This window comes from Plectropomus leopardus, chromosome 15 (assembly GCF_026936395.1).
Source record: "Plectropomus leopardus strain MGB_pleo_1.0 chromosome 15, ASM2693639v1, whole genome shotgun sequence".
Lineage (NCBI taxonomy): Eukaryota > Metazoa > Chordata > Actinopteri > Perciformes > Serranidae > Plectropomus > Plectropomus leopardus.
This window is the reverse complement of record NC_142190.1, coordinates 13,112,933-13,126,327: the sequence shown is the minus strand read 5'-3', so window position 1 is coordinate 13,126,327 and position 13,395 is coordinate 13,112,933. Positions and strand designations below refer to the sequence as shown.

Here is a 13,395-nt window from a genome sequence, read left to right as displayed (position 1 = left end):
ACCTTCTTTATATTGTATAATTTCCCTGTTAGTTCAGCCTACATACATTATACAAGCACTTGTCTTAGAACACAGCTGTCCCAAAACGTTTGCTGGCGTGGGAGCTGATTTTTGTGAGTTTGCATTTTTGCTGTTTTTAGGTGAAAAGTAGCTTAAGGTTCTGTGACTCATCTGCACTTTTTTGGGCTTTTCTTTCATCTTTAACTGTATTTTTATGACTGCCTTTCTAATATTCCCAATTGTTTTCACTAGACTACAAAGAAAGCAGTTTAAAAATTACCACAGAAACTCGTATGTGAAAGACTTGGCCTAATATACAAAAAAAACAGCAAATATGTGGTTCATTGACTCCTTCAATAGTATGAAACCATCTTATTTCTGAATTAAATTATCTGAGTGGAATAAAACAAGCTCAGTAGGAGACTGAATCCATAAGCAACAATGACTCCAGGGCAGACACCTTCTTCAGCAGGCCCTTTATGCTCAGACAATTGCAAACATGAAAGATTTACACCCAAGCAATGGGGAATCCATCCATCTGAATCCTTTGAGGTGTGAAGTAGTAAAAAACACCAAGCCTGTCAGCCTCTGAGGGACGGACACATGTCTGAGAATACAGGTGGAAGTGGCCTTGAAGGTATGGATGGTGAAATGAATAAACATACAGGTTCAGCAAGCCTCCCGGGAAAGTATAACTACACATTGTCCGGCCTTTGGAGGTACCGATGTAAAGGAAAAAACCCTCCAGCCACACATAAACTCTCACACAGACTCCTTGTAGCACAGCTCATTGCCTGCAGCAATACTTGGGCTCTCCAGGTGAAGTGGAGTTCAGTGATTCTATCTCCCTCTATGTTGACTGGACTTGGGTGGGTGGGGAACTCCTCTACTCTCTTCCCTCTGATCGTGGGTGAGGAATAGCAGAGTCAGTTTGTGTGTGAATGTGTCTGGAGGGCCTTTGTTCCTAGTATCTGCGCCTGTCAAAGGCGCTTGCCTGTTTTAGTGCTGTTTTGGTATCATTGAGTGCCAATAATGTCCTCTTTAAGTGAAATAAACAATTAAATGTATGAGAAATGCAGACAAAATCGAGCGTATCGATATTAAAACAACATACAGTAAAGGAAATACACAAGTTTAATAATCACCTCAAGCAAGTAAAGCTAGTTTAGAACATCCAAAAAGTTTGAAGAGTGTCCTTTCTAATTTCTCTTTTTCCCAGGTCAATGCTACAATGGCCAGCAAAACTTGACTTCAAGGCTATTATTGTCTAATTGTATCCAGTTGATTTTACAAAATCTGGACCGAAACAAAACAGATACAATGTAATTTTAGCTAATCAGATCAGACAACATCTATTACATCAAATCCATTGTGAATCCATGCTGCTATTAGCTGCTATTAATATGGAGGACAACATGGAGAACAATAGTCTGTGGACAGACACTTGCTCTTGAGTTCTGCACCATGACGTGATAGCACAGTTGTTAATATTTGAAATGATGGTCCATTTAGTATGTTTAATATAAAGAAAAGTTGTGAACTTTTCTATCTATCAGATAGAACTTTCAAATTGTTACAATGTGTTTTCATTCTAAGTCTGACGTTGTGTCCGCTCCAACCAATTTCCATGGAAAAGACACATTTGATTTTCCCTCACCAATCACTATAGACCAACATATTGGTCTGAGACAATAATCATTTCAATTGCATATTGATGCATAGCCATACCAACATATCTGCTTTGCCAGGATTTTAAGAGTTGAGAAGAATGAAGTAAAACAAACCACGATGTTGAGCGATATGAAGAAGACATGTCGATTTATAACAGCCTCAATAGCAGCGTCTGTCTTGTCTAATAATATTAACCATTTTTGTAATTACTTCTCATTGGTTCTAGTGCACTGCTTGACAATGCTTGACAACAGCTCGACAGTGCCGTTAGGACACATCTATAGGAAGTACATCCTGCCGTGATGCTGATTAGCTAATTGAGTTACCCTGTGGTGCTCATTGGTTGCCTTTTATTAGAACCAAGGAAAAACTGTTTTATGTCATGATACCAGACAAATCAGTCAACTTCAACTAAGTGGGGTGGATGGATTCAAAGGTCCAGGACCCAAGTTACAACAAGTAACAAGTACAACAATGACAGTGGCTTATTTACACATCCAGCAGTTACAGATCAACTTTATTATTCATTTATTCCATTTTGTTAGTGCAATATTCACGCTCTTTAGCTCTGTTTTTGGGCTCTACCAAGTCGTGAAGGAAATATCTGTCTCTTTAACTGCTAAATACTCAACTATGTGCAACAGTTGTGTCTGTCTGCTGTTTGTTGCTAAGCAGGTTGTGTACAGTGGGGTTTTAACGCTTTTCCCCTGAAAACAGCAGCCTACATGACCAATGTGACTTCAGCCCTTCATTCAATTTCTGCGACTGCAATGATGCCAGTAATGAACAAACAAAATTATATCAGAACAGTGTCAGTTTTTCTTTTAATCAAGATAAAGGGTATAAATTATTGTGACTATAGTCTTAGCCATTCCCAAAAACAAATTCACCTGTCAGCTAAAGCAAGTCAGTGCAATGGTAAAAGTCTGTTTTTTAATCTGTGATGTGGAGAAGGACACAGGGGACATAACAGAATTCCTCACAGCCTGAGGTACAGTAAGTGTTTTTTTGCTTTGTTGATCCTGCTGCCTGTTTGATATCAGCATTCAGCACAGCCTCAGTGAGGGGCTAATGGTCAGACCGACGAGGCAAAAACAGAGGTTTAATTACATATTCAGCCGAGGCAAACAGAGCCAGGTGTCAGACTGAGGCTGAGTCATGCATAATGAATAATGTTCAGCTACAGGCCAGATGAACAGTTTTTAAATATTTCTCATCCTGTGTAAAATTGTTGAGGCTCAAATGGACTAAAGAAATTTTAGCTCATTATTAGAAAACAGAAGTTGTATACTGTCAGACCACGGACAGTTCAGTTAGGGAATGAGGTTTGTTATGCTAGTGGCAGCTAATCTAGCCTTGTGCCGCGAGCCTGCAGCTTAGACAAAGGATGGCTACACTTCTGGTAAGCTCATTTCTTTCTAACGCCACACCCCCAGATTTTTTTAACATGTATAGTCTTGTAAAATGGGATTAGTAATGCTCAAAGAGAGCCAAAACGTACATCTGAAAGACCTGGAAACTGTCTGTTCTACTCTGGGTGATCCTCACATCTCACTGTTAACACTTCAGATGTTGTGCAGTTCAAAAAACAAACAAACCAACAAACAAAAAAAACCATTCTAACCACTTAAACAAAAGGCAACCAGACATAAATGTGTGTCCTGGTGTCCACATTAAGATGCTATAAAACAATCAGAGACTCACCCTGGCCAGGCTGACCCCACCCGGAACTTTGTAGGGGACGTACTTCCTATAGATGTGTCCTACCCTGGAGCAAGGGATGTCCTCCATCCGACCACCACACATCCACACCTATAGAGACACAGACAGAGAGAAATTCAGCAGTGCTAGACAATAGACAGGTCAAAGTTTGGTCAACCTGCTGAGCTCCTGTTTGTGTAACTGAGAGTGTGAATAACAAATGGGCTGACAAGGTCAACAAATCAGAGAGATGAAACAAAACTGTGTGAAAAAGGCAAAGCGTGGGACGACATGATGAAGACAGAAATGGAGAGCAAACAAGGTTTGGATGTAAAGACAAAGATGGAGGGAGTGGGAGGATGACAGAGGGACATAAAGAGATGTATACTGTATCTCCATTATTGCAGGGTATGTTGTCTGGGGTCATGAATCCTAGGAGAGAAGGATGAGTATATGCCTGAAAAAATAGATAAAGTCAGAGTAGAGATGTATAGTCAGACTTGTGATTAAGACCAGATAAAAAATATACTGTTAGATAAGATAAGGGCATAAAAACTGCAGATATTAATCCTCTTTTAAGGATAGTGCAGGAGGAAGAACACAAAAACAACTCCACAAAATGAAGAAGTTCATGTGTTTGTAGACTGCAGACCAGAGAGAGTAAATGACATCAAAGAGAACAAGGCAAGTCAATCATGCTTAGCTAAATGACAAAGACTGAAATTGGATTTGTTAAGCTACTTTTGGAAAGCAGAGCCTCTTTTCAAGTCTACAGGGTGTGAGTTTTTTTTAAATTTCCAAAATAGATTGTGGGTGGTGTGTTACTTTAAACTTCATCACCACAGTCTGAGGTCAAAAGGTCAGACAGCAGAAGTTTGTGTGAGCTTTTAAGATTTTTTTTTTACACAACATATGCATCTTAACAAATACTGGCCAGTGCACTGCTGAGCTTTTCAATTTTTCTTCGTTCTGCAGAAGTCTTTGGAAGTGTGACATAGCTTAGGTCTATGGCTTTTGAATCAAGTAATGGTAATCATTAAAAACTGTCAGTAAACCATGAAAGCAGTGAATGTCTGGCATTTGAACCCGGAAAAAACCCAAACGATTAATTGGTGATCTTACAGAGATGAATGGAAACTAATGGCTGCCTGACATTGTTAGAAAAATATGTCAAATAAATCTGAAGAAGGCATGCTAGAATTACCGCCTCACGCTTGTTTGCTGCTAAAGCCTGCCAAAGAAACATCAGGATGGTTTGTTTGTTAGTATATTATTGTCAAGTGACAAGTTTGGTTTCTGGTCTTTTTGTGTTAATGATGGTGTCTTGTAAGCCTGTTTGGGCTAGGCATATGGTATATGCTTCACACCCATCTCTCCCCCCACAGCACAGAAGATCTATACAATCAGCACAGTTTCAAGGTGAGAATCCAGGATTAGTGCCACTAACTCAGTATTTGACCAACAGTCTCCCCTGTTCCAGAGTTATGACATTAAATAATGGCCAGAATAATGCAGAATATTTAGATGTCACTGTGAGGTTGACCATTGACCTTTTGAATATAAGATGTCATCACTTCATCCTCTTATCCTATCAAAGATTTGTATGAAATGTAATAATAATTTGCATATTAATTCTTGAGTTACTGCCAAAACCACAAGTTACAGTGACTTGACCTTTAACCTTCAACCACCAAATTCTAATCAGTTCATCTTGAGTCCATACGGAAACTTTGAGGATACTCCTTCAAGGCCTTCTTGCGATATTGCATTCAATAAGATGGACACAAAGTCACAGTTATCTTGACCTTTTACCATCAAATTCTAATCAGTTCATTGCTGTGTCCAAGTTCACATTTGTGCCAAATTTTAAGACATTTGCTCAAGCTATTCTTGAGAAATCACGTTCATAAGAATAGGACAGATGGACAGAGAAAACTGAAAACATGATGCCTCTGGCCACGACAATCTCCAGCTCGGAGGCATAAAGACAGGGATGGACTATACCAAACTTTTTAAAATTTAATATGACACAGATGGTTTCTGTAAAAATTTAAAGATACTGATACTTTCTTAAATGGGTATGTGATTTCTCAAAATAATGAAAACATTACACTTATAGGAAATTGACTGGCCATTAAAACCAGAGTAATTACAGATTTATTATGGCGATCTTCTTATTTTTGTTCAGCCTCTATAGTTTCAGGGCGTGTTATTTTATGTTTTGAAGAGGTCACTCATGTTACTGATGTGTGGCACTTATAGTCACAAATAGCACATAGTGTTGTATTTTTATCCACATATAATAAAAAGTAGCACCACACCACACAATGTTTCCTTTTTGACATCTTCTTACATTTGATGCACAAGTACGACAGTGTGCGGCTGCACTCTAGCTTCTGATGTCATGTAGTTTTCCACAACCATGTGACTTGGACCAGCTAAATATGTCAAGGTATTTTGGCACAATCAGTATACAGACGTATAACACATACAGGGATCAATCTTCTTATTCCTAGCAAAAATGTTACAAAATCAAGGATACATATTTGTAGGTGACAGGCTACTTGCAGACTCACTGGTATAGTCCTAAAATAAATCACCTATCTCACCCCTCTTTCAACTGGTGGTGAGTTTTCAGTCATTCATATCAATCACCCATCCATCCATTTTGTGTAACCACTTTTCCTAGTCAGGGTCATGGGGGGCTAGAGCCGATTCCAGCTGGCACTGGGCGAGAGGCGACGTATACCTTGGACAGGTTGCCAGACTATCACAAGGCTGACACATAGAGACACAACTTTTTAAGCTTGTGACTCTACAATCACAACCATGCTGGGTTATTCATACTTTTCTTGACCTCTCTTTCAACCTCTCAGCAAACTGTCCTCCACAAGCTCCCAGATCTTGCAATCTACTCCTACTACTCCTCCTGTCGTGACTAGAATCTCTTAGTTCTACTCTGAAAAGAGACTTTGACATAACCAACATTTCTAACGTTTTTCTCATACTATACTTTTATCAGAATGACTTGCATTAACTTTGGTGTCTTTCTCACAAAGACTCTGGATGGCGGACATAGACCTGCAACAAAGGAAGCTAAGTGAGTCAATAATGAGAGGGAAATGCTGCTCTATTCCTGACTGATGGACTTCCCTGTTTGGACTTGATAATTTCCAGTCAGTTTGTTGTAATTCTGCATCACTCCCCATCCTGATTCCTCCAGAGTGGACATCAGCTGGCTGCTATTTCAGCTCAATTACTCCTTGTCAAGTTTGTTGCACCACTCCAGTTTGGACAAACAGAATCGGGGGAAATAACAGATTGAATCCACCCTCTCCACATCTCGCTGTAGGGAAGGTCTGACCTGCTGCGCCAATCCCTTCCATCGTGTTCGTCCCAGACTGAAACACTTGAGCTTAATAACAGGGGCGCCTCGCGGCAGGGGGGATCAAGAGCTCGAGTTCAGTGCCGGTCAGACTAAATTGAAAATCTTATCACTCACCTCAAACACACAACTTCTACAATCTGCTCACCTCAAACTATGAACACTAAAACCACACCACCAAGGCATGGGTTTACATTAACACCTCTTGTAAAAATACTAATAAATAATTATTGTGTTTATAAAGTGCTTTTCAAAAACGAGTTGCAAATTGCAATGAAAATGGGGCCAGCCAATACTGTTCGATACAGATGACAATCGACACATTTACTTCAACAACATCCACTGCATATACATACATGTGATTATTCGGATCACTTCTGACTGTTGGCAGTAACCTTTTTGATGAGTCATGCAAATGATGACTGTGGTTTTCTTTATGAGGCTAACAGATGGAGAAACTATGCTGTAGGTGTGCTGTATATGTAAGAGTTTTTCATTACCAAAATCACTATTAGACAATGAGAGATTCCTGTTTTATTTGTATCCTGTGCACATGCAGACTCATATATATGTACATGTTCTTGCAGGCAACACAACACACATTCTTTTACAGGCTAGGAAACAGCAGAGCCTCCACAAAGGTGAGAAAGAAGCAGACTGCAAGCAAGCAAACATGGATGTTAATGATTTAGGTTTCAAATTAATCCAAATTTTGGCTTTCAAAATGTTTTAAGTGGAACGAAATGCATTTAATAAATGTGCCAGGCCTCTGTCATACATTTTGTTTGGTGAGAATTTCCACAAGGTATTTTTAACAATGTTTCTAAAAGAGTTTTGAAGTTTTTGCATTTACAGGACGCAGATTAAGGACAGGGATCTGAATTCTGTTTTAAATGTTTAAATGTTTTAAATGTTTAACTTTAAACACTAGCTAAGCCAGTTTCCACAGATGAACCAATGGCTATTTGTGACATTAAATTACTAATGAAACTTTCACTGCGGATTATGCTAAAAAAAAACAAAAAACAAAAACAGTTGCCAAGAACTTCTGAAGATCTGATCCTTGGTTCAGGAAAACTGTCAACTGGTATTCAATGATAAAATAATAAATCAAATATCCTTCTGCCTGTAGCATTAAGAGCTTTAACTGCTCCCGTCGACAAGAAAAGCGCTATCTAATATAAATCTATGACATTTACTATTATTACCTGCTTACTTTCTGCTCTTTAACACTCCCCCTGTTGGTCATGTTAAAAACAGCAAATATAAAAGCTTTCATGCATGCAATACGCTATATGTCAAACCACTATAATTTTGGTATCAATTATCAAAAATTAGTAACAAAATGAGTATACAATGGCATGAAGAAGCAGCAGAAGGTTCAACAAATATGTCCAATACACTCAAACTAGCCATCAGAGGCTTTTGTGCTTAATTGAGTGAGACGACAAAAGTCCTTACTCATTCAAAGCAGAATTCAATTATTGTGACAAGCTGTTCTGTCTGTGCAGAGCTCGCTGACGGAGGCAGCAACGAGGTGGGGGAGAACCAGTTCTTATTAACATGCTGACCACGTTGCAAGCAGTTATGTCCATGCTATAGAATGATTCATGCTGAAGCACCAGACAAAAGCATAATCTAATACGGTATCTGCGTATGATTAATGTGAGGAGTCTTCCATGCAACAGGGTATGTTTAGCTCAAATGACTGAAACAAGAATTGAAAGCATAATGAGGAACGTCTCATGGGCTCAACAAGTTGTTTTTTTCTTTAGCTATTTAGTTTAAGAGCTCTGGATAAAAAGATAAGACATTAGGAGAAACATATGGAACACACTCCTTTCTCCTTTAAAAGCAATTCAATGTCAAATTATAGATGCCTTTCGATGTATCTTAGCTCAAAGTGTTTAATTGCCTGTTAAGTAAAAGGAGCTTGGAAAGAGACTTGAGCATAGATAATATACACAAAGATCCAACAATTGTTGAAACCATGCCAGTCACCATTTGTGATATACTGTAAATAAAACTGCACAGCAGGAGCAGAACTTGAATAATAATAGCTAAGCCTTTTTAAGAAAGACTGAGTATTTAAAATTGCAACTGTGATTACAGTACCTGGTGCAGACTGCAACCAGCTGAAACCGGGTTAGAATTCATTCAGTTTTAATTGTTAAGGAGGTTTTTAGCGGGATACGAATTATCCACAGAGGTCTCCTCTTCCCCACAACAAACAAACCAGCTAGCCTAGCACCTGCTAATGTGTGCTTGCCTATTTTCTATTTTATTTTTTTTATGATTCAGACGTTCAAGAGGTTTTTACTGAGAGCTGAAATATCCCCAGAAGTCTCCTCGTCTCAAATACAAATGGACCAGGTAATTTAAACCAATAAAAAATACAAATAAACAAATAATAAACAAACAAAATAAAATCAACATAAGCAAGTAAAGTAGTTTTACTTTACAAGAAAGTGTTTCTCAAACACTGTTTGTCCGAGAGCTGTTAACTACAGTGGCCGATTGAAATATGCAACAACATGAATGGCCTAGAGCCAGTATCGCACTGTGTTTTCCATTCTGGACTACTGTAGTTCAACTAAAACACAAGAAACTTGTGCTCCAGAAAAGGATAAGCACTCAATGAAGAACCTAGGATCACTAATCAGCTATTATGGCTTAAATATAAAGGCCAGTGAGCACTGATAACACGTCTTTGGGGTCATCAGGTGGGAACCCACTTTCATCAGTGTTTCACCTTGTTAGTCCCGCAACACCTACAGGAGGCAGTGAACTCTGGCATACCAGAGCCACTCCCCTAGTGCCAGCTCTCATTGTTCCTACGCAGCCCAAACTACCCTCTAGGTAGTGACAATGCCAATACTACCAGCTACAAGGCTAAGCTACCACATGGCTATCACAGATACAGGGCTAAGCTATCACATGGCTATCACAAATACAAGGCTAAGCTACCACATCTGAAAAGACAGAGAAGGACAATGGTGGTGCAACATGGTGGACCCCATGGACAAGGACCTGCCCACTAATGGTTCATTTTAAGGTAAGAAAAACACAATGATTCTTATTTTCAGGTGATAATACACAATAGAAAACATCCATATTCCATTTCTACCAATACATCCCTCTAAGAGTATGCAAACAGTGAAGATAGAGATACTGAATGCACAGATGAATAACTGGTCAAATCGATCAATCAGTCAAATCAGTCAATTAATCAAAACTGTCCTACATTTTAATATCTTCTTTGCCACTTGTTGCTGAGTGTGCCAAAACAAATTTTAAATTAAATGTGATTGATTTTGCAATAAGTTATTGAATTCCGAATCCATGTTTAACGTACAAATTGTATTAAATTATAGTATGAAATATCCAGTACAAAAATATACCGACTTAAAACATAAAACATGGAAGGACCCGGTCACTTATTGGGATTCAACTCAACACTCAACATTTCAAAATTGACAGAGGTCAAAGTGACACTATTTATTATTTTTGACACTACCCTGTGGCTGTGTGCGTGGTGGAGGTGTGTTTAAATTTTAACCTTGAAGGAGATCTCATACTGTTCTCCTCCCCAGATCTCCAGACCCGTATCATATCCTCCCAGCTCCCAGAACCACTTCCTGTCCACAGCAAACAGTCCACCGGCCATAACTGGTGACCTGCAAAAAACATAAAAGAAATGTGTTTTTAAGTATTGGTGGAAAATATGACATTTGAGGTACATCCTTAAATCACCATAACCAAAAACTCCATATGATGATCTGCTCTCTGGTTGCTGTTGCACGTAGGATAAATGTCATGGTGATTTTTGGTTGTTTACTGGGTAGTACTACTTGGTTGCTAGGGTGTACCATGAGTGTGCAGTCGTAACAAAGACAGTGTCTATAATAGTTCTGGTAGTATGTGGTTTACAATGGGACCATGGAGAGAAATTTCTGAAATTACATAATCAGTACCTCAGTCACTTCCGTCTATACAATTGAAACTCAACAGTTTACTGTCACATCTCTAAAATGCAATATATTGCATTGTAGGGCTGCATTTTCTTAGGCTGTGTATGCAAGGCACACACCTGCAGCAAACAAATGAGTCATACTTCCACGTACAAAACGGTTTTCTTTAGCTTGGAAAAGCAGTTTCACACCAAAAAACCTAAAATTGACAACAACAATTTCTCAAAGCCTGTGTATGTTTGATGGGTATAGTGTAATACCATTGACACTATACCCATCAAACACACAGGCTTTGAGAAACTGTTGAGAAACTGTTGTTTCTCAAACTGTTGGATGTTCTTGTGTTTCAAATACATGGGCCAGATGTGGCCATTGAACAGACCGGGGGGTCTGGCACCGTGTAGTTCCTAGAGCAAACTCACATGACAAATGAAGTAATGACAGGAAGGATTTTGGTTTCTCTTTTAGTCAATATTCTTAAAAATACAAGATACATTTACATTTGTCCTCAGAGGAGTATATAACTTTTTTTTCCTGTTTTATCTCCATTGAGTTTGTTTTTTTTCATATCCAAGTTTTATTGGAAATGTTGAGAAAAGTACAAAAATATTTAGAAGCCAACATTGAAAACTACAGGAGGTGAGCATTCAGTACTAAAATCATTTTAAACATTTTCACTTGATGGTTTGCTTTGTCAGTACACTGATCTACCCTGGTGATCAGTGTGATTATCAACAGATATGAGTGAAGTTCACACACACACACACACACGCACGCGCGCACGCACACAGACAGTCATATAAACACCCAGAAAAATATTCCAGTGCCTTTTGCCACAACAAAAGGTGTCATCAGGACCACATTTTGGCATGTTGACACACATAGACTCACAGGGTGAAAATAACAACAGCCGTTTTGACTTCGTCATGACTGGTAATGACTATTAGAATGTGGTTAAACCTGTCATTACAGCTTGAAGAGGTCTGAGTCCAGGTGTTAAATATTAAAAAAAAAAGGCATATCATTCATAATTCTTGTGAGAGCTTGTTTTCCTTGAACATACAGGCCAGATTTGTACATCTGATCTCATGCTGCAAAGCTCAATTTGATCCTATAAACTGGTAAATCACAAGAGCCTATTTCTGACCACAGAGTATTGAATCAGGGAAATGCAGTGTATAATATTTTATTACCGTTTATAGGCTGTGAGTGTCAGACTTTATTCCTCCCCATAACTGTGTATTTCCCTGTTGTATGTGCCTGTGTTTAGCAACCCAGTGACAGTATGCACAGTGAAAAACCAATTAACTCATCCAAACCATTGTGAATTCTGACTGGTATGACAAGCACTGCCGTGCCAAACATAATGGTCCTCAGCTTGGAGTGCAGAGGGACCTCCTCCCTGGAGTGAAACTGAATGAAATGTATTGAACAGCCTCTCACCAGGATGCCACTGGTAGAAAACAGGAGGAGCAGTAGGGAAGAGAAAGAAACTTTTTTCTTTGAAAAGCATCTTGTGTATTGAACTATAAAATAATACAAGATAGACGGTGGTGGCTCACCATCGCACTTGTCCTTAATCTGACCTTAACCACATCAAAAAGGGACACTACATATATGTATATATATATATATATATATATATATATATATATATATATATATATATATAAATCCTCACAGATGTGATCACACTGGAGCAAGTTTAGAGGTTGCAGTATTGTATAGAAAGACAATGAAAAGGCACTGGTAGTGCAAATTTGAACTGAGGTGTTGATGCTGTGCTCAAAATGTTCTGACTTAGGCAAAAAAAAGAATGAAAAGAAACGTTATTCATGACTCCAGTTCATGAATTTAAAGAAAATACAGGAAAAAAAAGATTTAAAGGAAGAGAAACCGCAGACTAACAACAAGAACTAGAGTTTGAAACTCAGCCTGGAATTATGGTTCAAAGATACACGTCTCTGCAGGTCTATGCACAGAGGGGTGTAACCGTAGATAACAGAGTCCAAAGCTATTAAATAGAGACTCGGACACACTCTCCGACCCCATGGGAGCTACAGGATATGACACATACGAAGTATAACTGGAACTGTGATGTTGGAGGGATACGGCAGACAGTCGTAGAAATAAAAGGATGGTGTCTGCATAAGTGTTCTTTCAGTGTCCTCTTTTGAGCCTCCTAAGGACAAGTAGCCTGACGAAACTTTTTTAGGTAAGCTTGAAAGGATGGCGACAGATGTACAATAGAACGTTGTCAACTAGAAAGCATTGTTATATTTATTTCAAAAAACCTGCCTCAAGAATTCCCCTCTGAAACATTTTTATAATTCAACTAAATATTTCCTCATCAATTGTAGCATTGTAACTCTCACCCATATCTTTATTTTTCATATAAAAAAAATTCATTCCAAGGCCAATGGCAGATGCCGTGATGAAAACAACATGTTGTGTGATAGTGCGCCAACTATTGAGCCTTCCAGCAAGTGCAAACCCAATTTTTCTGTGCATATGTTGAACCCCAATGATAAGATGTGATATGACACTGTGTCATTGTCAAAGAAAGCATGTAAGTGTACCAAACTGGTACAAATATATATTTAAGTTTATTTTAAATTTGAGCAAATAAACTGAGACATAAAGTAAAAAAAAAGAAAAACTGGCTTG

The 13,395-nt window shown here is 38.6% G+C and overlaps 1 protein-coding gene across 1 annotated transcript in view; it reads right to left on the bottom strand.

Moving 5' to 3' along the window:
• The window catches only part of LOC121952312 (polypeptide N-acetylgalactosaminyltransferase 10-like), a 102,929-nt gene that overhangs the window by 16,067 nt on the left and 73,467 nt on the right, over positions 1-13,395 (bottom strand). Inside the window, exons 7-8 of the mRNA XM_042498896.2 lie at positions 10,317-10,434; positions 3,376-3,483 (exon numbers count right to left, since the gene is read on the bottom strand). Of these exons, the coding sequence (XP_042354830.1) occupies positions 3,376-3,483; positions 10,317-10,434 (226 nt within the window). The remainder of the gene's footprint in view (positions 1-3,375; positions 3,484-10,316; positions 10,435-13,395) is intronic.